At 40.1% G+C, this 27643-nt stretch overlaps 1 protein-coding gene across 1 annotated transcript in view; it reads right to left on the reverse strand.

The window, feature by feature from the left end:
* Positions 1 to 27643, reverse strand: part of galnt9 (polypeptide N-acetylgalactosaminyltransferase 9) — a 119503-nt gene that overhangs the window by 84055 nt on the left and 7805 nt on the right. The window contains exon 2 of the mRNA XM_023343840.1: positions 17105 to 17285. Coding sequence (XP_023199608.1) covers positions 17105 to 17285 — 181 coding nt within the window. The remainder of the gene's footprint in view (positions 1 to 17104; positions 17286 to 27643) is intronic.

Here is a 27643-nt window from a genome sequence, read left to right on the forward strand (position 1 = left end):
GGGATTTGGAGGCATTTCAAACCACTTGAAATCTGTCTCCTTTTCATTCAGTGGTAGGAATACACAAAGAAGCGCTGTGAACTTTTGCCTAATATTTCTTCTGTTAGCACTGCCTACCTCAGAGGTTTGCAGATTTAATTCTCAAAGCTCCAAATCTGATTTCTAGATAAGATCAAAGATTCAAAACAACTGCTGGATGTTTTTTTTTTCTCCCTCCGAATAAATAAAATCAACATCTACAAACTACATTTGAACATATTTTTGAAGACAACTTTGATTGAAGGGCTGAAATATTTAAAGTATAAAGACGCATGTAGACAATTGGGAAAAAAAAAACACATGTTTTTTGGTCAAATTCACAAATTACAAAGTTACACAAAATGTTGTGTATTACAGTGGATTGAATGTTTTAATGCGACCAATTCATTATTCTATGTGCAATTTTTGGAATAACAGAAATCATAAGGCTTCAAAAAAAAGTGTGTTAGCTGGATGCGGATTGACGTGGCATTATGTCTGGATCTGCATCTGTGTTTTGAGAATTGCCATTCTTTACAACATGGTAAAACTTAGTAATAGTAATAGTACTCTGTAGATTTAGAAAGTGCACAGAAAAGACTTACAGACTCCAGAAAATATAACCCAACCCAACAGTGAATCAGATTAACCAGATCCTTCTGTGCAATTTAAGGCCAAATATGATTATAATGCAGGATCAATTTTCTCATCTCTCTAATGTAATTTTTTTCCCTCTCCATTTTGGTTTCTCATCCTCTATTTAATCTCACATAATAACTCTAAAATAGCCTCTTTCTTTTCTAAATTTGTTATTAAAACCCAAGTTCAAATTACCACTTAACCAAGCCTAAATAAGACAAACTACCCACTGATATCAGGTCCACCAAACCGCTGCAGTCTTTTTAAGAGATGTTTGGGGGGGGGTTTCTCACATATTTGCACCAGCTTTGAAGTAAAATATAACACAGCTGACCAGACCACGGCACTTAGCAGCTGCTGAAGCTATTGGCTATCTCAGGCACATATATGGAATGTGTTAGTGCAAGCAAACCCAATTAGGCTTTGAATGCTGAAGCTAAAAGAAAGAAAAAAAGAAAAACATTTTCCACCATCTTTCTCCATGTTTTCTTGTACACTACTGAGGAGGCTGGATCACTATGTAGGAGTAGTGAGGTGACTATTATTAACCTGGAAGGGTAGTTAATTTTGACTTTATGTGTCACATCAACCAAAAACCTAAATATCTCAATTACATTTTTTTAAATAGACCAACATAAAGTAAAAAGTATGATGCACATTTATTTTGAGCCCTTTATACCATAATACCCCTAAATAAAATCCAGAGCACCCTGCTGGTGCATTCAAAGTCACAGAATTAATAAAAATAAGTGTTTCAGAATAACATGCCAATTGTTTGACATGCAGCTTGTTGCCATCAGTTGAAAGAAGCACTGAAACACTTTTTGGCAATGTGTGACAGATATTAGCTTTAATACCAGTATCTGCATCGCTTGCATATTTTTTATTCCACTTCATAATTATTCTAACTTGGACTGGTCGATACGGCTGAAAAGCGTATCACAATATGCGCATTTCATCTCAGTTGACAATAATTAATTAGTTTTTTGTTGTAATTATCTGAAATACTGCCATACTGGTGGGTGTGACTGTTCCTCTGTTATCCACAGTTTTCACTAAATGCCATTGCTGTTTTTAATTTTAAAGCAGTTGTGAAGCAAGGTGGTGAAACCTGAACCTGCTGCTGCGCATGTTACTCAATAGGTTGTTGCTAGGTAACCAAAGAGGGAGTGAGTTAGTTGATGCCTTGTTCAATGTCTCAAGAGAGGTTGAAGGGCTAAAGTCTTTCCTCTTCCCCCAGGATGTTGTGCAGTTCTGGACTGGAGTTAAGTGAATATTCTATGTGTTGGATTTTCTTTCAAACATTTTATCTATTGATTTTGATCACATGTTTATATTATTATTGGCTTGTTGTCCACCTCTAATTTCCACTTTATGTCATTTGGGTTTTATGCAACTCAAATGACATACAATGAAGTTTGTGGTGCTTACATGTCAAACGGAGGAAAAAAAGTTCAAAGAGAGTGAATACTTTTTGCACGCCGGCCCTGTAACCGCCTTTCCTCTCTTGCCGTGAGCCATCTGAACTCCATCGGTGCTTGGCTCCCAGATAGCAGCGATAACTGGGACACAGCCGCATCCGCGGTGTCAGGCCCCTGGGGGACGGCTCCGCAGCAGATGGATCTCAGCATGGTGCTAAAGTTATATCCTCCTTCCCTTACCCAGAAAACCTTCCTGCAGCTCTGCAGCAACTGGTTTGTGTGGGTGAATTTTAATGTGTGTATGCAGGCGTGTGTGGGCGTGTGTGTGTGGAAGGGCTTGAGAAGATTCTCACCTTCAGTGAAAAGCGTCGGCCAAAGACAACGTGGGATGACACAACAGATGGTGCACACTGAATTGTGCGGTTACATTGTAAACACTTTTTGTTAAGACGTTAAAATGAGAATACACTTATGTTCCGCCTCTTTTTTTAATGTTTTCCCTCCCCATCTTTGCTTTCTCATACTTCATGGCAGGCAAACGGATTCTTGCAAAATGTCAAAACTTTAACTTCAACCGCAAAGAAACTGACTCCACTGAGAAGAAGAAGAAGAAGAAGAAAAAGAAGAAGAAGACGACACCGGACTGTGCAGATTTAATTTTAAAGAGACATTTATTTGATCACACAAACGTTTATGGTCCTGTAAAGCTAACAGGATGGCGTGCAGGCTGACAAAGCCACTGGGCTCCTACATTATTAATAAAGGCAACTATTGCTAAATAGTTGTTAAATTATTGTTATTGACTAGAAATTGAAACATCGTTACTTTACGGCTCTTCAGCTGCAGAATGCATTATCAACAGTGCATCGCATAAAGTTTAGTCAAAGTAAGGCTTCGGAATAAAAACACATTTTTCTTTTTACTGAAGAACGATTAGTGAAGGCAGAATCACGCTAATCTGTGAGAAAAAGGAAGAAAAGTCAAACTAGGTCACCTCTTCTTTTTATTATTGTTACAACTCAGTTTCTGGGAAGTTCATAAGTAAATGGGCTGTGTGAAAGCGTGCTCAATAGATTTAATCACACATTTTCAAGAAATTCGCAAACACTGCAGCATCATATTTTCGCCAACTCATTTCTGACATCTGAAGATGAATCGTAACTGAGTTTATGCTGTTTAAAATGTTCTACACCACTACAGCGAGATGACTGAGCCCGTGTGCGTTACAGTTTCACCATCCATACTGCCTTCTCCCATTTGGTCCCGTTACGACCGCTGACTGTCAATTGAGATTTTTACGTGAGAGACTCACACAAAGAAGCACATCTTTATGAAGAGGAGGAAAGTTGAAATGTGGTTTTCAATTTTTTTTTTTTTTTTAAAGAATGGAAATCCCAGAAGTGTAGCGTGTTTTAACATTCAGCTTTTACCTGACACGTCGTTTTGCTGCTGGATGGTGAACCTGCTCTCGGCGCGGAACAAATTTCTTTAATCCCACTCCAGCTGAATTTCTAACCACGACCTCACGCTCCTGCTGTTTGTCTCTGTCACTCCCGCAATATTTGTGACTAGTCCCGCCCGCCGGCCCCCAACCTTAGCTGATGAACTGTACAATTCAATAAATGGAAATCCACTGGATGCTTTATTTACTGCAGCTTGAACAAGAGCAGAAAATCTCAAATATATAGCAAATATCTAATCACCTTTTGATGTAAACTGAGGCTAACAACAAAAATAACATGTTTGTACACAGTAAAATATATATAACAAATATATAAATAAGAAAATATATAAAACAACATACCAAAAAAAGATAAAATCCCAGAGAATCGGTTGGAAAAAATTGGCTGAAATTCATAATTGCTAAATATTAATACAAACCAATGGCTCAGAACGTACAAATGAAAAATAAAATGGAGTTCAGTGAAACTGGAACTGACGTCTCACTTGTGATTGCTGGGAATATTCCTCACACAGTGTTTGGGACTGAAATGGCAGTCAGGCGGTAAACTCTTGTTATTTTTTTCAGTCAATGGACTTTGAACAATCTCATCCTTTTATCAAAAAACTTTTCTTTTTTTAAAATTGCCATGATTCCATTCTACAAATTTATTTTCTCAATTCCAATTTGCACGACTTTACAAAGTCAATGGAAACACAGCTACTGTCACTTGAGTTAGAAGCAGCCGTCACCTGCACAGAGTGGCTTTGAATTGTTACGTATGCTTTCAGAAACGTGTGCTATTGCTGCTGAACGTCGTACACATGGTTGGCTAATGATGGCAAACCTGTTGGGGTGTAATGGATATGTTACGACTCGGGTTTTCAGGTTTCTCCGTGTGCAGTCTGTGCTTGGGTAAACCCTGCTTGTGCTACAATGAGTGGAAACAGAAATCATTCTGACAGATTTATGTACTGCACCATTAAGGGGAATGCCGGCACGTGCCTAGAAGCCAGGTTAGAGGGGGACTTGCTAGTGAGCACCTATTGGGCGACTTGCTTCCTGGAGCTCAGTCAGTCTAAAAGTAAACTTTAACCAACAGGAATCCACAGTTTTATAGAGGAGTCGAGTTGGGAGCAAAGTGGAAGGCTGCGCCTGGGATGTGGACATGCTGATTCTGTTACAAACTAGCACTCTGGACATGGAGTGGCATTTTCCTGGTCAGAAAGGAGCTGGGAAGTTGAGCAGCAGGATGAAGTTGGATTTGCCTGCACACAGTTGGATCAGCTGTGTTCTCCTATACTAATCCCAGAGGGAGGGACTGAACTCTCATATTTGGGAAACGATCAGAAGAAGAGGTGTAGAAATCAAGAAAAGGTTTGCTTAGGCTAAAAACCCAGCTGTTTAGAGATGCATTTGATTAGCAGTAAATGGAACATTGATCAACATAGTGGATGTGTGTTGATGATGCCATTTGACAAAATGTAATGTTCATTGCTTGTTTTACAATTAGTGACTGTATGGTGTGAAGAAGTTTCAACTGCCTTGTTGCTGAAATGTGCTATGCAATTAAATAAACGTAACTTCTTGGAATATAATGAAAGGAGAACGTAATAAAACAGGAACATCCGGTTGTAAAATGAAGGGATGAACTGGGGTCTTGAGAACTGACACAGCCCTTTTGTGAGGCGGCTAATGTTAAAGTCCAATGCAAACATGAAAACAGACAGGATCCATTATAAAAGCCTGAGGCACATCCATCAGATGTGTGATAAAGGTTTTCACACAGGTTTTTGAGAGGGTCACAGATGTGTAGGTTATGTGATCCCGTAGCTCCAGAGCTCTGCGCACAGCAGCATGTTAACATTTCTGAAAAATGACGCAGTCGTAGTAGTACTTTCTAATAAAATCAAACATGGAGAACCAACATTTAGTTTTATATATAGAGAAATCCCTCACAACCTGTGTGAAAACCTTTGTACATAAATTATGGACTACTTATTCGTATTCTTATTAAACATGGGGAACCGATATGTAGTTTTATATTTTTACCTTTTTGTCTTTCTTTTGGTTTTCTTTTTCTGTTTGCATTTAAGTGGCGCAGCTGGTAGCACTGCTACCTTGCAGCAAGAAGGTCCTGGGTTCGATTCCCGGCCCAGGGTCTTTCTGCATGGAGTTTGCATGTTCTCCCTATGCATGCGTGGTTCTCTCCAGGTACTCCCACTTCCTCCCACAGCCCAAAAATATGACTGTTAGGTAAATTGGTCTCCCTAGGTGCGAGTGTGTGTTTGCATGGTTGTTTGTCCTGTCTGTTTCTGTGTTGCCTGCTACAGACTGGTGACAGACTGGCGTTCCTAGTGGTAGTTACTGTAGATGTACAGTAATTCCTTAATACTAAAATAAGTATAATTCTGAATCCAGTTGCATCTTAAATTTTGCATTTGCGCCTGGGATGTGTTCACTAACTTCTAACTTAATATGCAGAATTACTTTGAGTCGTGCTACTTATATGCAATATGAAAGCATGAGGAAACATATGTAACTACTGTATATATGATTTTTATATTTTATAGACTACTAGTATTTCTCTTTAGAACTTGCATACCTAAATATCCCTGTAACTTTTACATCTAGAATCCATCATTTTCTTATTTAAGCCTTTAACATTTGCTTTCAGCCAGTCACATTTTCTGGAGAACAAAAGGCTAAATCTGCCATTTGCCCATCAGTGAATCCTATCCGCACGTCTCGTCTTTCCGGCAACATTACTAAGATGACTTGCTGCAGTGCATCTTGGAGCACTAACTTCAGTACAACTGACAACGAGAATCTGAAACGTGTGATTAGAATCGCTGAGAGAGTCGCTGGGGTCTCAATCCCTTCCTTGGAGGACGTTTTTGTGAAGAGATGCCAGAAGAAAGGTCCCTCTCTTTTGTCAGAGACGCCCCTCGCCTCCTCCCATGTGGCGTTTAATTTCCTGCCTTCTGGGGAAAGGATATCACTCTGCTGAATCAATAGCAAAGCAGAATGTGCAGCATCATCAGTAACATGCACTCAGTCCATTTGCAAAAAAAAAAAAAGTTACTTTTTTTAACTGTAAGCGTATATTACCATTACCGACCAATTTAATTTAGTTTCTTTCCTTTATGACTATATAAGAACATTCTTTTTGATCTCTTATTTTGAAAATCTATGTTGTGTTCTTTAGCCTTTCTGTTAGGGCTGGTCGATAAATCAATAACGATTCATACTGCGACAAACTCATGACCAATATCAATAGATAATATGTCTGAGAACGTTAACTCATTTCACTGAACTCTGATACAGAAACGCACTGCATTCTGGGGGATGTAGGCAGAGGATAGACTTTATCTGTTCAACTTTTCACTGCCAGCTAAACAAGGATGGTAGCATCAACAATCTCACTCACTCTTTGGTTACCTAGCAACAACCTCTTGAGTGACTTGCGCAGCAGCAGTTTCAGGTTCCACTTGCTGCCTCATAGCTCCTTTGAAATAAAATAGGAATTGCATAGAGTGAAAACTGTGGATGAATCGATAATCGCTTTGATCGGGTTACACTTTTCAGCCATATTGTCCAGCCCTCCTTTGTTCATCTTGAAGAGAGGAATGTCAATATCATAATTATTGTTTTTCGTTATTTTGTTATTTGTTAGTGATGGCCATGAAAAAAACAAACACACTATGAAATAAAACTTGGAAACTACCATCACAGTACATTGTATTGTTTATCTGAGCGAATGTAAATCCTGTTAGTGGAGATTTAAGGTGCCCGACTTAAATGATAGTTATAAAATTAGATGAAAATGAAGACCTTCATTGAGCTTGAATTAAATGTTTATTTCATGTTAAAATTCCTTCCCAGAGATTGCTACTTAGAGCGATGCGCTAAGGCTCATTTGTGAAATTTCTTACTAGACACTTTAGCTAATAGTGACATCTCCTCATGTGTGACAATGACAATTTGCAAGGTTTCCGTATTGGGCAGGTAGTATTTGCATCTCTGGAGGGGAAACGCTTTAATTTCATGCTCTGTTATCAATCACTTCCATTACCGCACTTTGTCTCCGTTTGACAGCAGACACTAATAAAGGAAAAGCTAAAACCAAGGAGGGTGTTATTGATGAAGGACACCGCACAGGTCTATCTATATTTTTAAACTCTGTCCTCCTGCTCTTTTGGGAGAATAAAAAGCTGTGAATTTTTATATTGATAACCCTTCCACCATATAATTTCAGTCTCTCCCTGCGCTTTTATGCCTTTCCCCGAACAACTCGATTCTCTTTCTCGCGGCTTTCTCTTCTGTCTGACTTGCCAGGTCTATAAATACAATGAAAAATCTGGCAGCGAGCATGAGTAGGGATTTTTGGGGTTTTTTTTGCATCACAGCTCTACTTTGCAAAGACTTGAGCGTGACATGGTGAGTACGCAAAAAAAAAAAGAAGATTGGATGCATATTTCACCGCCGTTCGCTTACACAAGCGCTAACGAGGTTGTGTCTCATGAATTTTACCGAAGTGGTGTCTTGAAAATGTCAAAGCGGGAGGTGGGAGGGGAGGGCAAGGCAGCCGGATCGCTTCTAAGCAAAACGTGTTGGAGGAGAGGAGGATTTTAGAACCTACATCATAAAGTGATATTGTAGTTCCATTGCCCTGGTTATGGGATCCAATTTGGGGCATCAGTCACCCTTAAATTTGTACCTGTCCGCAGTGGCGGGGGAAGTCTTGTAAAGCTGTAACAGGATGAGCGATCGGCTCATCTGTTAGTAATGGGACTGAGCGCTCCGGCCAGCTCTCATAATTTGATCCGGAACAAGCTTTGACAGAAACAGAGCGCCAGATTAAGATGTATTCCTATCACACCACCCCCTGCTTGCTTCCCTTAGCAGCCCGCAGCTCTGGGCCCTCTGACTTTTCTCTTCCCCCGCCCCACGCCTACCCCGCTGGCCACTTTTATTTGCTGTGAAATTTCACATTAACCTCCCATAACCTGCAGAATGCAGGCAAGACCAAAGCAACTTTCCAATCTGCGAGCACTTTTCCCTGAAAGATAACCGTTTTGCCTTGTCACCTCCCCTTTCTGCCCCTCCGCCTCACCCCCCACACCCCCTTTCCCCATTTCAAGAGATAAACTCTAGCAGTGAAAAGAGTAACAATTTGCAGTAGGAGCTCCTGCGCCGCAAAGACCTTATGATCCCATTCTGCAGTATCAGGCACTTAGAAGATGAGGTAAGCTTGTTTCTTCGGGCTTCCTCTCCAGTTATCGTCCTCCCGCAGGCGGACAAACACAGACGAGGGGTCATCAGGGGGGGATTGCGAGGAGAGGGGAGAACGCAGCATATGCCGTGTTTCAATAAAGTTTTGGATTTAACTGCTATTTTTTGTCAAAAACAGAAATCAAATCTTGGGCAAAGCGACCGTGGACATAGAGGCGAGATTAGGTGTAATTGAATAGGAATCCTCTTGATAGAGGAGAACTGGAGGTTGAAAGGCGGCGTTGGTGCTTTCAGATGAATTTTGGATTTGGGTGAGAAAACAAAAACCTCCATTCCTCCTTGTTTGTTTTGCCGGGGATTCCGTAATCTCACCAGCTTGCCTGCATTTATTGTTTTTTCCCCGCCTCGTTCCCCTGTGAGCCGATGTCGTACTCATGAGCCTCCCAAGGACGGCGGATGGCGGGCCCAGAGTTACCGTAATATACAGCCTACTTAAGACCCCTTTGTATCCAAGTTAAGAATGTCACTCGCACAAGTGAAGGGCAGAGGAAGAGAAATACGGGCTAGCAGGTGGCGAATGGGGATTACAGGCTTTTGTGGAAGATGCTATTGGGGCTGTAATTATCATGAATTGGTTTTGCTGCAGACAAGGAGTATTGAAAAAGACAGGGGGTTGGAAAAATGTGTAGGTTTCTCTGCCTTGGTGATGGAGTATGGCTCCCTGTAGTCATCACATACCTCTCTGCTCAATGATTCGGATTTCAATTTAATGCCTGTTAGAACCAAACGCATGTGTTTGACCTTAATTCTGGAGTTCTGCACCCCCGATTTACCAACAGGGAAAAAGAAAAACCGCAAAGCAAAAATACAAAGTTATAAGGAATATTTTTATTTCTCCTGCAGATGTGAAAAGCGGATAGCAGACTAGTCAAAACATAAAACACGGCAACAAACATCTGACCAATCACACAACACTTCGCGCACGGCTCTGTCGAAATGTTGGGCCACCGGCCGCCTCTCTGCAAACAAAATGAAGCAATTTCTTCCACGTGACTACATCACAGAAAGCTGATTTCAGCACTTCTGATGAAGGACTTTATGCCTTTAGTCTCTGCTGTAGCCAAACAACTATTCTGCTCTAACCAAAATAACATATTCAATCTTTTGTATATATGGCAGCTTTACTGACCCCTTCAAATTCCTCATAAGCACTAGAGTCAATTTTTAGAGTACTTCCAAGTTTGTGAAGCTTAATGGCGTTCTTTCTTCTAATAATGTCCACTACTGGTATAAAGGATAACCAACATCTGTATTTTATGTTTTTCTCACATGCAAAATACCTAAAAAAAAAAGTATTTGATTTCATCTTTGCGACTAAACAATGGTAGAAAAGCTCTTCCCGGGTGTATTGGTCAGATTTCAGGCTCCCTGTTTTTGATATCCACCAAATGGGACGGCATTTGAATTTCTGAATGCCTGAAGCACTTCTGGCTGAAGCTGCACACCAACTTGAAGAGATGAAAATGGCTCGGTTTGTATTGAATTTGACACAAACCCGTATTTTTTAAAGAATGTATTTAAAACACATTTACAGATTACTTGACAGCCCCAAGTTAGACTAAAGAAGTGCGACTGCAGTTAAGGAAAACACTACAGAAAAAGTAACTTAAAGCCTCCAACACAATCCTAAATATCCAAAGTACCTGAAACAGTAAATGTCCAGAAAACAAAATCATTTAACCAAAACCAAGTCCTCCACACTATTTATACAATGTCTAGCGCTTAGATTTCAAAACTCGTGAGGGAGAAATGCAGCATAATCAGGCTTCCTCATGCTAGCTGGACTCATGATGCCATTATGCTAATTTGATAAAAGTCAAGCCTAGTATAATGGTAGCATTATCCTCCTTAGTCAATCAGGGATTTCTATTTTTGTTTGTGTGCTGGTTAAATTGAGTGTTTACTTCTTCACATTGAAATTCCTTGTCGCCTGAAAATATGATAAAAACAAGATCAAATTGAAATCAATTTATTGGCTTAATTGAATGTCTGGTATAATGTTCTGTTAAATGATGCATAAACAGATGTTTCTCTTTTAAATTTGATTCCTTCTCAAGGGTGGAACAGATTTTTTTTTTCTCACAGAACCCCAAGAGGACATCTATCTCTCTCTTCTTTTTTTTAACCATCTTTATCTGGGATCAGGTTGTCAGAGCAACAATTCAGCTGATATTTCCAGACTTCTTGGTCCTTAGCGGCCTCTCTCTGCTTTTGCAGAGGGACCCCAGGCCAGACAGGGCTCCAATGTGGATGACTGACAGCTTTGACTAGGCTCTCTTATTACCAAGACAGACTGGTGCAGTGTCTGTGACACTGTGGCGGCTGTCCTAGTCTGCCTTTCTCTATTTGTGTCCTGCTCAGTTATACCCCTAGTCATTAAAATGACACTAAGGCACCAAATTCCTTTCAAAAGTCCCCGACTTAAGACTAACGTGTTGTTTGAAATCAATCTATTCCTGGCTGAGGACAGTCACCTCAAATATGGGGGTGATATTTCTGAACAATCTGCTACAAATCCCTCCACTACCAGCTGGAGGCTTCTTTGTTTTTATAAGAATCATGCATTGTAAATGTACAATCCTGTGCTGAACTAACGAGTCACAGTTTTGTACTTATGATCAAAGCGTTTTCATCTGTTGAAATTACATTCACATTGAGAGAGAAGGACACTTCAGCTGCTGCTCTGTGCTGCGTTGTTCTCAGACCCCTTCAGCTACCCCGGAGGAGCTGCACACTCAAAACACAAAATAGTACTTCATTTAATCCACAACTTTCACTGCAAGTTTTGTCTAAACCAAATTACAGCACGAATGATCAAAACATAGAGTCGTTAGCAAAACATGCTAAAGACAGCCTGGCACTTCAGCAACCATCTCTGTGTAAAAACAACGTCAGACAGAGAAAGAATTAAAGGCTGTCTAGTCAGATATATCTTTAGAGCAGTCTTTCTCAAACTGTGGCGGCGTTTGAGATGTTGGCTGTGCTGAATGCGATATGTCGGTGACGAGGCGGTGAACAACGCTGCGCCCCACGCTGGCTAACTGCATCTTAACACCTGAAATAAAATTATTTATGTTGGGCTATCTACTGGCTGAAACAAAATGTTTTGTTTTTGCAACTCAAGTCTTCTTTTCTTTTATTATGTTTCTAAACTACAAATAGCCCTAAAACTTTACTAGGGCACACAACACTTGTAGTAAAAAACCTTTTTGGTTTCCATGTGTTTTCCATTATTGGAAAGCTTGGTATCCATACTTTCAGAATCTGCAAATAACTCAAAAGACCCCTGTTGACGTGTTCATGGTTTTATTGTGGCCAGTCGCATTTAAAAACAAGGCCACCCTTCACATTAGGAGACGTTTAGATACTTATATTTTCATTTCAGATTGTGTATATTAAGATGTTGCGTTATTTTGTGGGGGATGGGGGGGCAATTTCAAGTCAGGTCGTCCGTGAGTGTTTGTTTGAGAAACACTGCTGCATTCAAACAACGAAGCTATCAGCATTTTAGGTAACACACTTTCAGGGAATTTAAGTAACTTTCCTAACTTGTGTTGGAGCAGCACATTGAAGCTGATGTGCAGACATTTCTGTACGGAAAACCTATTTGTCAACACGAGGACACAGAATCTTCCAGGACATCATTGGTGGGTGAGTGAAGTGAAACACAATAGAGCTGAAACGATTCTTAGAATGATTCGAGTACCTCGGTTATTAAAATTCCTCGAGGAAAATTTATTTGCCTCGAAGCTTCGTTAAATTATGTTTTATTATGTAGCACACCATGTTCCGGCCGGATCATTGTTTGTGGAGGGCAGCGCTCTGACTTCCACTTATGCGTTGTTGTGAAGTGCTAGCAGCTTGGTGCTGAATTGTGCAGCGTTTTGGGGACAAATAAGGATTGTAGGACTTTGCGGTGGGATGGTTGGACTACGACAGCTTTTCTGGCGTTGAAATCGCGTCGTCACGGTTTTGGAACGAACGGTAGGAATGGCGCAGAGAAAAAGAGAGATCCGATTCCTCAGATAAATTTAAAAATATATATATTCTATAGAGTACCTGATTACTAAAATATTCTTTTACAACAGCCCTAGAACACAATCAGAATACAAACCTAATCCCTGTAATATGGAAACAGTGCAAATTCATTACATATTCACAGTATTTAATTTTCATGTAGTAATGAACTGAAGGTAGTCACTGATAAATGTCTCTTCTTGAACTGATCAGGGACAAAAAACTGAAGGAGCCTTCCACAGTTACAATCACAAAACAGAAAAAAAAAGCACAGCTCTGCCAGGGTCACCGAATAGAAATTAGCATCAAACTGAAGCAAACTATTTTCTTTAATCGGTTCTAAAAGAAACAAAAATGCAAGTAGGTAAGCATTTCAACTACATTCCAACAACCTATATGAATAAATAAATGAATGCCGAAAAAAGTCATTGAACATGTATGTGGTTAAAATTAGCAGAATTAAATGCTAACATCTCATAAGTATAATATACTGAACCTTGAAAATTTGTTCATGTAAACATCAAGTGCTTTCTTTTAAATATCTGGACTTCTCAGCTAGAATGTGTCTGTATGATAAATATGGTCTGGATCTCATATTATTATCTCCTATTTCTTCTGAAAAAGGTTACAAGATTTCCACTGTAAGTTACGATAACAAGCTAGCCTGGGTAGCTAGAGATCTTTCTCCATAGTACTTATCTTAGCATATCAGCCAGATACGTCAAGGAAAAACAGTGCTAAAGCAGCAGTTCAAGATTGTGTTAGTTCCTATAATTCTGGTTTGATGCTTCTTCTCTTCTTAACAGTCTTGCTCTAATGACAAATCTAGAAGCATTTTTTTTTAACTTCTGTCTAAAGTATCACAAAGCTGGCAGAGATAAAAGCTTTCTTTGACCAACTCAGTGTTTTCTTTTGTTGATGTGCTCATTGAGCCAAAAAATAGTTTTATTTCAGGGGCAATTAAAGAACAGATTAGTAAAACTAGGAGAGAGACAAAAAGTGTTATGTTGTTCTTTTACAGTGTGGGAGAACAAGCCTACTGATGCAACAAGTGCCAGAATCCACACAGAGCTCGTAATAAAGGCAGCTTTTCTAATCAGAAACCAGCACTCTTCACTTCTGCCTTTTCATAAAAAAATATTTTTTCATTAGAAACACTTTCAGATGACTTTATTAATTAGCAATCTTCTCTTATTCAACTCCCCCATTCCTTGTCTTGAAAAAGAGCAGAGAACAAAGGGCCACAGATGAAATGAATTGTTATCCCCCCGCTAAACCCACAGAAACCTCTCTTGGCCATCAGATTTCCTCTACACCACTGCCTGTTGCCATTGTTCTTTGACACGGTGTAATATAAATGCCACTGGCAGCGCTGATTATCAGCAAGCCCCTAGAGTCCCGACTGTAATAGAGCTACATTTCATTTTCTAAATGCTAAATTTCTTTTAAAAGAAAGAAAAAGGGCCATTAAAGGTCTGTTCTGGGGGGAAACCACCCTCCCTCAACCCCCCAGATAATTCCACATTTGCTTAATTACAAGTTTAAAAAGACAAACCAACCATCATCATCATCATCATCTTCTCAGATTCTATTCATGTTGGGTTGAAGCGTATGCCTAAAGGAGATCTCCTTTCCGGCACTTACCACGGCCCAGGTCACACACTGCCTGAGCTCCAGTGGGAGACTTGCGGCAAAATTCACCAGAGTTAGACAACAAGTCAAACACGGAAGATGAGCAGGATTAAATTAGATGAATGGAGGGGGGGGAAATTCGCAAAGGATTTTTTTCCAGATGGAGATTAATGACAGAAGCAATAGGCTGTTGAGAAGGATGTCAGTGACAGTAAAATGATTTGGCTCAAGTCAATGAATTTTTGATTGCGATCCGCCAGAAGTGTATCAAAGCAGTCGACTAATGCCTGGTTCACGTGGCAAGATTTTAACATTCTCCGCTGATTTTCCAGAGCCTGAGAGATCCCACACATGATGATAAAACCTCACAGATACAACAGGTTTGGTGGTGGGGGGGGAGGATGATGTCCAGCCACACAGCAAACGCAACACACCCCGCACGGACCTATTTCACTCAAACATTCAGATCTCAGACGGGAAATCTTGTAAAATCTCTGGAGATCAGATGTGAATTCAGAGTAAACAAACATGGCCGTCTATGAAGAAGCCATGGCGATCGATGTGAATTCAGAGTAAACAAACATGGCCGTCTATGAAGAAGCCATGGCGATCGATGTGAATTCAGAGTAAACAAACATGGCCGTCTATGAAGAAGCCATGGAGATCGTTTGTAACAGAGAAAAAAACTAGACAAAAAGATGTCTCCCATGTCTACCGGACTTTCTGGTGCACTCTGGCAGATGTTTTGACGTCTGTGTATTTTGGATCTATTAGAAAGCCTTAAAAAATTGACTACATGCAGTATTAAGTCAACAACACTTATTCCAGTCCAGGCACCTTTATGCAGCATAACCTTGTAATTTGACATCCAGCAGTATTTTACCCTCAGTAAGTTCATACATTCATTCATGGAAACAGTGCAGTACACTTTTTTAGTCTTTAATATGACTAAAACTTTAATATGAGGCGGTGTTTGATGAATGTTGCATTTCATAATTTGAGAGGCCAATAAAAGGGTAGGTTCTGCTCTATGAAAGAAGTCCGGGGAATAAAGAGCTTCTTTTCAGCTGAAATAGAAAGCATGTTTGGATACCATGTTGCAAAAGCACATCGATTTGCTCACCTACTCCTGAAATGAATGGGGGATTTGGTAAATTTGTGTTCTGTTTGTATTTACCAAGTGATAAGGGGCAGCTTTTTTAATGTTGTCATTGTTCTAACCGTATATAGAATAGAATAGAATTACTTTATTCATCCCAGCAGGGAAATTATTTCGCAGTTACAGCAGCATAGAGACAAGACACACAACATCCACCACTGAGTAGCAATGTAGACAAGATAAAATAAGAATAAAATATGACATGCTGTCAATATAAAAAGCAACTTAGAGCAGACCTTGCAAGGATTCAAAATGCAGAACAAAATGTATATGTAAATATATGTACAGCAAGTGTGCCACAGTGCATTGTGCAAAATTGGACTGATTAGTGCAGAGCAATGATTTAGCTTTTATTGTACAGTGAGATGGCATGTGGCAGGAAGGATTTCCTGTATCTGTCCCTACGACAGCGGAGCTGGAGCAGCCTATGTGAGAAGGTGCTCCGCTGTCTGTCCACTATGTGGTGGAGATATGAAGGTTATACGTTGGTGTCCTGCAAACTCAATATGAAAATTGCACAGATGAGATGGTGAGAAGCAATTTTAAATTTCGTTGTTCTTGTGACAATGACAATAAAGATTTATCTTATCTTATCAATCCCACATTTCAAAGGAGTCTACTTTGTTTTTGCAAAGTAATACAGCTTTACTCAAAGTCAAACTAAGACCTAAAAGAAAACAAAACCTAACCTGTATTCCGAAAGGGGCAGTATTATGTATTTTCCAGGCATTTTAAAGCACAATCAAATAACTGTTAACTTCAATTGTTATAAAATTATCTATATGTCAATTGTGACTTAAAAAAAATTTGTTCATGTTTTAACACCTTGAAATTGGGTCTTCTGCTCCTTTTGAAAAGCAGCCTTCAGAACGTCACCACTACATTGCTCCTTATTACTTTCCTTATTACTTTGTTATTACTTATAACAAAGTAATAACAGCATTTCACTGAGAAGTAGCTCCTATAATGAGCTGAGCAGATGCACTATTGCACCAGATGTTTGCTAATTGCTGCTGGCTAGTCTGAAGGAGCCGAGTAGGGGATTTGCGGGGAAGGAGTGCTCTATGAGGCAGAAGCTTGGAAGCTGCAGCTATGAGGAGGAGCTTCAACATTGAAGGCGGGGCTAGGCCCACCCAGGCATTTTGCACAGTTGAATAGTTGCCAAGGGAGATTAAAGGTTTTCTCAAACATGCATGAAAGAATCAAAGCAACATTCCAGGCATGTTTTAAATAAGAGAGTAACCTTATAACATGATGTAAAGTTCAGAAAAGTAAATTTTACATATTACTCCCTAATTTAATAAAACCCGTTTAGTCTTAAAAAAGTGCAGCATAAAACATGTTAACAAGAAACTAGAAAGGTAGGAGAAAGTAAACTTTTGTTTACCAGTCTAACCCCCCAGAGGACTTTTCAAGACAAGGACAGCACATGTGGTAATGTGTGGCAATAAAAACAGAGGAAGAAGCAAAAGGCTGACATACTTCTTAGGTCTGTAGTCAGGGATGCTCCTGTCAAGGGAGATGCGGTCGCTGAGCTGAGCGTTGTAGCCGTACTCCTCATACTTCCCCTCTGCGTCGTGGCTGTCCTCTCCCAGAGTGGCAGCGGCCCCCCCCTGGCCGAGGCCTCCGGGTCCCTCCACCAGCCCCATTGGCTTCGCCAGACCTTTAGATGAACCAGAAGAACAATTATGAAGATACGGAAGGAAAACAATAAGAAATTAGCAAAAGGGGAGACAGGCGAAGTGAAAGGCCACGAGAACGAGCAGCTGACTGACATTTTGTATCAGTGAAAGGAGGCTATTGTATGGCAGCTCTGAGACCCATCAGGTCATTATTACACTGGCAGTAAAGGAAAAAAAATAACCCAGAGGATACTGCTGTCAGAATAATACACAGTGGCTTTCAGAAAAGGAACAGAAGGATGTTTCAGAAATAAAGAGCAAAAAGGAGAAAAAAATGGTCTTTAGACAGTCTTTAAATTTCATTAGCAGTTCGATAAAACTGTCTCATTATTACCTTTTTGTATTTTTTGCTTAATATTTTCTTTGTTCATTTCTGCTTTCTTCCACCTTTCCCCTGACCGCTCCACTCTTTCTGTTTCCAAGTAGGTTCTCCCTCTAACTTTGGTTTGAGTTTTCTCAGACCCGTTTCGGTGTGTTCCCATGCTAACTCAACTTTGTGCAGACTCTCTTTCTCAGAGTTTGTTTTTATTCCACTGTAGTCATGTTTTATCTGACCTGCATGGATGCCCTTTCCTTACCAATCAGACAATCAGACTTTGGTGTGTTTTGGTAAATTATTTCAAAATCCATGAATTATTGTTCCCCCATTTTTGAAACACACACTATTTTCTCTTGGTCTATCACCTAAACCCCAAATGATGTAAATTAAAGTTTATGATTGTGATTAAATGTTTAAAAAAAAATGGTGAAAGGGAATACGGTAGATTCTTTGTTGGGAATTTTATTTAAACAAAATCAGCCAATGTGTTTTCTCAGGTAGCCTTTGAACGTTACATTAAACCTTCATGTGGAGTGCGAGTGTGCAAATGTTTCTCTCTCTTTTCTTTTGGCATTAAAATTTTACAAAATGACAAAGAATCCCAACAGAAATCAGCTACATGAAAGCTCTTCCCCCCACCGAGGCTATACCCACCCTCATCCCTTATTTCGGTTCAGACCCTAAACCCGGGACAGTTTGTTACCAAACCGCACAGCTTCTTGTGTCGAAGCCAGGCCTCCGCCGTTGTTTAGCTATTTAAAATTCAGCGAAATGGCAGGATAATGTCAAATCATTGTCATGCGAGCCGAGTTTTCAGCGCAGCCTCCGCCGAGAGAAGTCGAGTCGCGTCTGTTCTTCGTATCAACAGATGGACACACAGACAAAAAAAAAAGAAAAAAAAGTAAACAGCGCACAGCAATGAAGAGCTCATCTCTCAGCTCGGGGGCCCCTCGAGGAGCCTCGCAGTAATCATCGCGTTTGGATGGCCCCAAATCCTCGGGTGCTGCTGGAGATTTGTAATTGGAGCTGAATGGTTGCAAACCGGCTTCTCCCGCGAGAGGGATTGAGCGTGCCCCGGCGCCGGCCAACGGGTGGCATTTTGACAAGTAAGGATGGGGTTCACGTCGCGGGCCAGCCATCTGGCACAGCGTCGCACAATAATTCAGATAGTCTGAGAAGTGAGCGCATGGGGCAGGGGGTGGTGGAGGGAGCTATAGAGGCTCCGTGTGAGTCTTGGAAGCCAAACAGTCCCCACCAGCTGTGTCGCCTACTCCAAGCCTCTCCTCCGCTGTCGGCTGTCTGATTGGAGGAAATTCCATAACAGCATAAGACCTGCCTGTCTGATCCACTTCAACATGGACTGGAGCATAGAAAGGGGCGGGGGGGGCTTTAAGATTCACAAACATTCTTATATTGTCAGAGTACACCTGACATGTAATCAGTGCTGCCAGATTCAGCAGGAGTGTTTTTTTTTCTTTCTTTCTTTCTTTCTTTCTTTCTTACATTTATTCTTGCACGGTTCCATATTGACACAGCTGCTGATAAAATGCTGCTTTTATGAAGCTTGGTCGGTTTGTTGATGGAGGGAAATTGTACTGACTTGCTTTGATTTTTCTTTTATGTTTCCACCTTTTAATGTTGGTTGAAATCGTTTGCTTAAAAAAAATAAAATAAATCACTTGCAGAAATTCAGATACCTCACTCATTTTGCGAAATTTCTCACCAACGCTGAATGGAAGCTCTTAATGCGCATCTTGAGAGGCAGAATTTGGACGGAGTTCGCCTGCGGGGAAAGCACTGCACCAACTACAACAGCAACGCTTAGGATTAAGAGCTCCTCTCCTTCCATGACTACATGGGTTAAAAATGCATGCACCCAGAATGCTTTGAGGCACAAACATCAAGCAAGTCAGCTGCTACACTCCGAAAAAGGAAAACAGAACTGAGGGGCTCCCACAAACATTATTTTATTGTTAGAAGCACTATACATCAGAGAAAATAAGTACTCTACTTAGCATGTCAACATTTTCTCTTGTATTGACATGAAATTCACACCACACCAGCTGCAGTATGTAACCTGCATAAAGAATATTTCTTTAAATATTTGTTGAAACTCACTATGTGTCGTATGTTGTATGACACAGATAATCTGAAAAAAAGAGAGAAATAAACAAAAATCAAGCTCCTTTACCTTCTTCTGTGTAAACTAGAAACAGCCAATCAGAGTCAAGAGGCGGGTCTTAGTGCTCTCAATCGTCCTCCATGTTCATCCAGTTAGCAGAGCCTGTTGTGAATGCTTGAACTGTTTAGCATAGCTGCTGATTACAGTGGATAAGCAGTTTTCCTGTAACAGTAATTAGTTTCTCTGCCATTAGCACATTTAGCAGTGACTACATGTGGTGATTGACAGCACTGAGACCCTCCTCCTGGCTCTGATTGGTTGTTTTTGGTCTGGAGTGGTGCATTTCGTCAGATGACAATAGTAGCTCAGGAAGGAGGAGGTGGAGATCAGTCTTTTCACAAATTATCAGTATCATAGCAAACTGTCACAACATGGTGACATTTTAACAAATATGTAAAGAAAAATTCTACTTTTTTATAAAAGTTACATAACTTAGCTTTAATCTACTCATACACAAAGACAACAAAACAAATGAGCCCATAAATAAAGTTGTGTGTTGTGTGAAATAAAAGTACTGAACACATTTTCTAGTTTCTGCTCTAAATTTCAACTTGAACCTAGGTTTGTTCACAACGTTAAACAACTCATTAGCCACTGACTGCTTTTTTAATGAACTGAGGTGCAACATGGGGTGGATGAGTTGGTCATTCTGCTGCTTCTCCATGTTCTGCCTGTCTTTAGCCATCTGTACGTTTCTAATAGTTTACCAGATAACACTAGCTTTAGTCGTCAGGCGTGTTCACTCCTTCACGGCTACAGAGCCACGAGTCGTACTAACAGGCTTAAATCCCTCTCAGAAATCTGAGTGTCACTCTTCAGGATGTTTTGCCAGGTTTCTAGTATAACGAAATAACTCTTTTTGACTAAAAAGCGTCGCAAAGGCTCCTTCCCAGAGTTTCTTGAAATGCTACAGCAAAAGCTCACCGCTTTAAATCTCAAACGTAATCATTCAGGTGAGGGAGGGGAGAGGATGAGTGCCTGTCTGGAAAGCTGCTGTGAAAGTCGGATGCTTTGATAAATAGGACTTGTGTAGATGGTGATGCGAATTAGTATCTTTTTTTTTTTTTAGGTTTTGAATATGTCACGACATCTTACGTATGGACAAATGAGTCACAAGCATTTGTTAATGTTTGGTTTTGTTAGCATAGCTGCTGATTACAGTCATTCTGAACAAACTTCCAATCTTCTAAACGGCTCTTTCATTTAATTGACTAGGTCATTCTAGGATTATGGTCTTTCTCTGAGTTTTCTTCTCTTGTGTAACAATACCACCTTAGTTTCATCTTCATACTGTCATCAAGAATGTCTCCGAAAATGTTTCCATTCATCCTCTCTTAGTTATCAAGTTCTGAAGAACAACCTCACACCACCAAACTTCATTGTTGGTATGATTTTTCTAAGATAATCTGTAGTATTAGCTACAGTCTAGCTGCAGCTAATACACCTACAGCTAGCAGAACGTGTTGTGAATGTGTACACAACAAGTTCTGCACAACTGTTTGTTGTGTACACATTCACAATAAACAGTTGCAGCTAATACAGCCGTAGCTTCAGCTAATTCAGTGTTCAGCTAATACAGCTACACAGCACCATGTTTTCTAATCAAACCATGGTGTATGAAAATACTTGTGTGCTTTATGGTCAATGCGTTTTTTCTTCAGCAGTGGAGTCTTGTGCATCGAACACTCATAGGGGAGCACGTATTCACAAGTCTGTCATTTTGAGTTCATGTTCTGTTTCAGGATTGTGGTCTTGTTGGTGATGGGATGTTCTGGTGAACACCAAACATTTAGAAACACATCTGTAGCTGACGCCGTCAGTGTTTTGCATCATTAGGCTTTATTACATATAAATTAATTTATTGACTGCTTTGTTTTGATTTCTTTCAACGTGTGAAACATGGATGTGTAAAACATAAAGAACACACTCTGACTCCAGATGGATGAAAATGCTAATAAAAATTTCAAGAATTCATATATTTTAAATAAGGCATTTGCTTTTTTTACATTCAGTGTTTCCAGTTTTATTAACACACAGCACAGCTCTGACTCTTTTATCATTTCACAACGAAGCAATTACAAGCCAACATCTGTTTGTTCCGCTGACGCTCCGTTCCCATCTAAAGAATCAGCTGGGTGCAGATACTTTGTAAGCTGGGCACCGATTTAAATCTCATTGTGTCCATGTACGCATCTGTCTCCGCGCTCGTCTCACTCGCAATCCATCATATGACTGAGTAAACCTCCACCGGCTTCAACTTGAAGAGGAAACTTCCAGAAAGCGTTTGATTTGCCTGCATGAAAAACAAGTCTCATTTTCAAAGATGACCCATTTTTTTAGTGAAATATTTAAGAGGAAGAGTGGTTTTTATGTATGTCCAAAGTGATGCAGCCGAGTGCTAAATATTGATGCTGAGGGGACGAGGGGGGGATCCTCGTGATCTTTTGAAGAGGAGGGGGGAAGGAAAAAAAAGTATCTTGTTGGTTTAAAAGGATTCAAAAACCAAAACAAACCTATGAAATATTAAGAGCCCACAGAAGGGCTTCAGGAAGTCTGGCTTTTCCACTTACAGCTGCAGGCACATCAAGGGAACAGCTAGCGTGATTTGAAAGCTGGAAGTAGACCTCTAAGTTTCCGACATACAAATCCCAAGACAAAGGTGTGACAAGGAAGGTTCACGCATCTGAATCTCATTTATAATAAATTTGCCGTCATAGTTTTTTATTTTTAAAGGGTAAATTAATTTTTTTGTCAAATGACAAACAGGAAACAAAACTACAATTTAACATTTCATTTCAATCAGTATCCATTGTAACATAATGTGTGTGTGTGATAGGTTCACTGGAATATTTTAGCAAAATGATCTACATTGCTTGGTTTGGCATATGTATTTCTACCCTTTTTAAAATGTCTCAAACCTTTTACTGAAAGCAAGTTTGCAATCCACATCAAAGTAACAACCCAGTCTGACTGATCATCATCTTTTAAAAGCATTTTACATCGACCCTGCAGCCTCAGCAAGCTGTTGTCAGACATTTGTGTAATAAAACTAGCAGCACCATCATCTGACTAGTGCTGGTGTTGGGTCAGACACAACTGCAGCAAGCGTTTTTATTCAAAATAATAATATGCTCCACACCTGAATACAGTTTCGCTTTCACTATTAACTTCCTTTCCTTTTATTGTTTGAGTTACTGTGTGACTATTCTGAATATTACAGTCCCTTGCAACCCATTCATAACCTGTGAACGTCTCCATATTCCACCGCATTACAACTACAAATGTATTCTGTTTGGATTTTATGAGACGGAGCAGCACAAAGGAGTTAAAAATTGGGAAGTAGAGTAAAAATCTAAAAGAAATCTGGTGTGTATGTATTCAACATCTTTTGTCTTTGTATCACAGGTATTTTACTTGCTCTTAGTGAAGGTATCCATCAGGTCTGGACTTTGACTGGGCCGTTCTAGCTTTTGATTCCCTAAACTCTGGCTTTATGCTTAGTAGGAAGGTGAAGCTCTGTCTCAAATCTCACGCCTGACCTTTTCTTTTCTAACATTAACCTAAGTTTAGCCCCATCCATCTTCCCGCCACCTGGGTTGCTGAAGAGAAGCATCCCCACAGCATGACATAGCCACCACCATGTTTCACTGTGGATGACGGATTATAATGTGGATGATGAGCAGTGCTGGTTTTACTCCCCAAAAAGCATGTTCTACATAGGTGAAAAGGTTCACTTTGGTTTCATCTAAAAAAAAAATAATCAATTCTTCTCCTCCATGTTTGCTGTAGATAGATTTTCAGCTGTGTCATATTCTTTCCATCCACAAAGCTTTATGAACTGTTCAAAGCTTAAGATTCAACTTTATAACCTAGTCCTAGTTTAAACTTCTTTGAAACTCTCCTTGGCCCATCTGCTGTGGCCCTTTGTCTTCGTGATGCTGCTAGTTTTGAACTCTTTTACAAACGTCTGTAAAAGATTGAGGTTAAGATTACGTTTCAATTCAAGACCAAGTCTGCAAAGACAGTTGGTGGGATTGGATTTTGTTTAACAGCAAAAGAGAGGTGAAAGCAGAATGTACACAACACTTTTTTGTTTGCTAAACATTTTGAAGACCATGTATAACTTTCACAATTTAGTGCTTTACTTCTCTGATAGTCTATAACATAGAATACCAATAAAAATGTGTAGTTGCAATGTGAAAGAAAAAAATGTAATGAATGTCAATGACTCTCAAGGTCAATAAATATTTATGTTGGAAAAAAGTACCTACAATTATAAAAAATTTGAAACAAAAAACCTGTCACAATAGTATTTTTAGGTTTAAAATCTGATCAGAACAATAAAAATGGAGCATTTTGTTTGTTTATTAAAGATACACCTGGTTCATTAATGCAAATGTATTAAAAACATACATTGTTTAGTATAATAATAATAATAATAATAATAATAATAATAATAATAATAATAATAATATAACAATTGTGTTTAAACAAATTTTGAACATGTATTTACAGCCGCAACACAGGTTGTTAAAATATGTTGTTGTTCAGTTAGAATGCGAAAATACAAAGACAAATTATTTATTTTACTCGATTACAGTGGTATTTGGATTCTTCATTGAAAGTCTACTGGCATCGATATGAGCACATGCCCCTCTGCTACTGAATCTTACCATCAGCTGTATGCAATCGTAGCACGTCCCCAAGCCAGCAGCATGCATAACAGAAAGACTCGCTCCATCAATAACAAGCCTTATTCTCTGAGGCCACCTGCTGATTGTCAGGTGAGTCGCTGAATTCATTAACTTTATTCTCCCGCACCCCTCCAAGTCTGAGCAAAACTGATTTTAATCTGTTTTTGAAGCTATGTTATCAACCGGCTGCTCATCTGCATATCTTTATTGGAATACATTTCATGTCATCGGGAATCACGGCGCAGTCGCACGCTACACAATATATAGGCACACGGAGATGCGCGTCACCCAGATCTACTCTAGATCTACTCTAGCGTGGAAGACAGTGAATGTGACATTTACCCCCCTCTCTCATCCTGCTTTTTTTTTTTTGTTTTTTTTTTTTGCTCCAGCGGGTTTGGCATATATAAACAGCCTTGGTTTCTTTGTCATAATTGTGCGTCATAGATAAGACGTATATCTGGTGCTGCAGCTGAGCCTCTGTGGCCTCCATCCCCGTCAGCGCCTACGCGCCGGGAGACGAATGGCAGTGACATGCGTGGCTGATGACAGAAGCCTCAGTGTGACCGTGAGCTGTGGGACAACAGCCTATATCAAAAATAAAAAGAAAGACGACGCACCCGCCGCTGGTCAGACGGCGAACCCAAGAGCAATGTCCGGATTGACAGAGCTTTATTTCATTGCGTTTCTATGTGAGTGAGTGACTGGAGAAAATGGTGGACAGTGGAAAGGAAAGTCAGGGATTTGTATTCTCCTGCTGAAACAAGACAGCCATAGATAAATTTTTTATTAAACTGAACGAATCGATACTGACCACCTGCATGCTGGGAGAGCTGGCGATAAACAGCAAGGTTTATACAATATGAGCTCATATTATGTAGATCCCCTCTGAACTAGACTAAGACTACCCTGAAGCAATCAGCCACTGCAGCATCCAGCCATCCTCCCATTATGCTACTTCCATCCGCAAATCCATTTCCCTAGACAGAGAGACAGAATAAAAAAAAAAACAACAACTCTACTTTGTTTAATCAACCAGCCAATTCATAATTTGGAGGACAGTTTATGTCCCTACTAGCCTGGCCATTGCCTTCCTGTGCAACTTCGCAATAATTTTTTTTTTTTTGCTTACAGCAGAGTCTAGGGTTTCTCCCCTTCACTTGTTTTCTTTGCGGTACATTTCCTACCGGGCCAATCAGCAAACAGAAGGTGAAGTCATGAACGATGACATTGACTTTCTGGAATCAGTTGTGAGCCATACACCATCGATAAAATAGCTTTTCTACACCGAGGTTCCTCCATGCAGCATCCCTGACCCAAATATGCTACTGCCACCACGATAAAGAAGAGATTCACACTGATCGAGCACCACGCAAAGGGCACAGATTGCCCGCAGGGGACACCAAAAAAAAGGCCAAATATTGTGCTGAACATGTTAAGCAGATATAACACAAAAGTGGCGTATTATTCCCTTTGAAAAGACAGGAACAGCAGGAGACGGACAAGTGAAAAGAAGACACAGCAAGATGATGTTCATGTGTCACTTGTACTCTCTCTCTCTCCCCCTGCCGTCCGTATTTCCTCCTACTCTGCGCTGTTTGTGCACAATTTGAGAGTGGCAGTGAGCAACGGTCTGTCGTGGTCGAGAGAGACGGAAGTAGAAAGAACCTCTGGAATTATTTTACTGATGTAGACGAAAAAATAGAAGTTATTCACTACTAAAGCAACACTGAACTTCCTTGAGCAAACTAAGAAAACATGAGAAATGGGAAATACAAAAGCAACAAAATCATGAGAAAATAATCCTACATTTAGCCTGTTATGTTTGTCCTACACAAAAGTGACTTATGCTGAACAGCAGTGTTAAAGTGGGTTCATATAAAATGACATGTAACTTAATGTGAAGATGTTCTGAAGACTTTCAGGATTTCTGGATTTTGGGGGTTTTTCAAAGCATTTATGCTTAAGGCACCTAAATGGCTAGAACCGGCCCTGTTAAAGAACCAGTATCTCACAAAAGACAGTATATACTAGATTACTAGTAAAAACTGAAGACTGCAGCAATTCCTGCTCTTATTGAGTTTTATTGTTGTGGTGCTGAATTAGTCTGACCTTACTGTAGTAATACAAAAAAATTTTTTTTTTTAATTTTCCAAAAATAGTAGAGAACAATTGTTGGAGAACTGCATAATACGGACCATCTATCGAATTCTTACCAAACTGCAAAAACAAATTGCTTATGAACCCATCTCCTCTTCCCTCTTCACTATTTCTGTCAACATTCACAATTTTTTTTCTTGTTTGAGTAGATAAAACTGAACGCCGGGTTCCTACATACCGACTGCGATAATAAACATCATACCAATAACTGCTGGAGAGAAATATCTTCGAGAGAAAATGGAAAAGGAAAAAGCACATTCGGTCTACCATCGTCAGGCTTAATCCACTCGAGCTGAAAGGCAATGCAGCGAAATGGACATCGCCGTCTCGAGAATAATTGCTTTCGGCGTCATTCCACACATGTGCGTACGGGTTCGTTTAGGACCTTTGCACTCACTAGACCCCCAGAAGGTGAGCGAAAGAGAAGCGGCATTTACAGATCTTAATGCAACGCCTGGGGTCAAACACTGCTTCATATTAAGCTTGCTAACAAGCCTAAAACCCCCCTTCGTCTGATTATTCCGAGGCTGATGGCATCAACAGTAAAGCGGCGTTGCTGATAACCCTCTTATCGCTCATTTTTGTGCAGAACGGGCGGCTGAAAAGGCTTCGCTGTTTACTTGTTGGGAGACTGGTGACCATCTACCAGGCAAACCGTAAAAGAGGAATTCTCCGACTTGTTTATTGTCCTCCAAATCTAATTGGTCCCTGCTGCTGCTCCGATGGCATGTCATTGGTAGGCCATAAACAACGAAGGAAATGGGCAATTACCTCGTATTGCTGGTGGACATGGTAATAGTTATTTGCACAATGAGTCTCCCTCTTAGTGTAGTTATTCCCTACAGCAGGAGAATACAATTTGTGGTCTCTGCACAAGTTAGGCGGGGGGGAAAAAAAGAAGAAAAAAAAAAGGAGGCTGTTGACCTGCACTATGAGGACGTGATTAAGTATGCCATTAAAGAGTTCAAAACAAATCATGGAGAA

The sequence above is a fragment of the Xiphophorus maculatus genome, chromosome 12 (genome assembly GCF_002775205.1).
Source record: "Xiphophorus maculatus strain JP 163 A chromosome 12, X_maculatus-5.0-male, whole genome shotgun sequence".
NCBI lineage: Eukaryota > Metazoa > Chordata > Actinopteri > Cyprinodontiformes > Poeciliidae > Xiphophorus > Xiphophorus maculatus.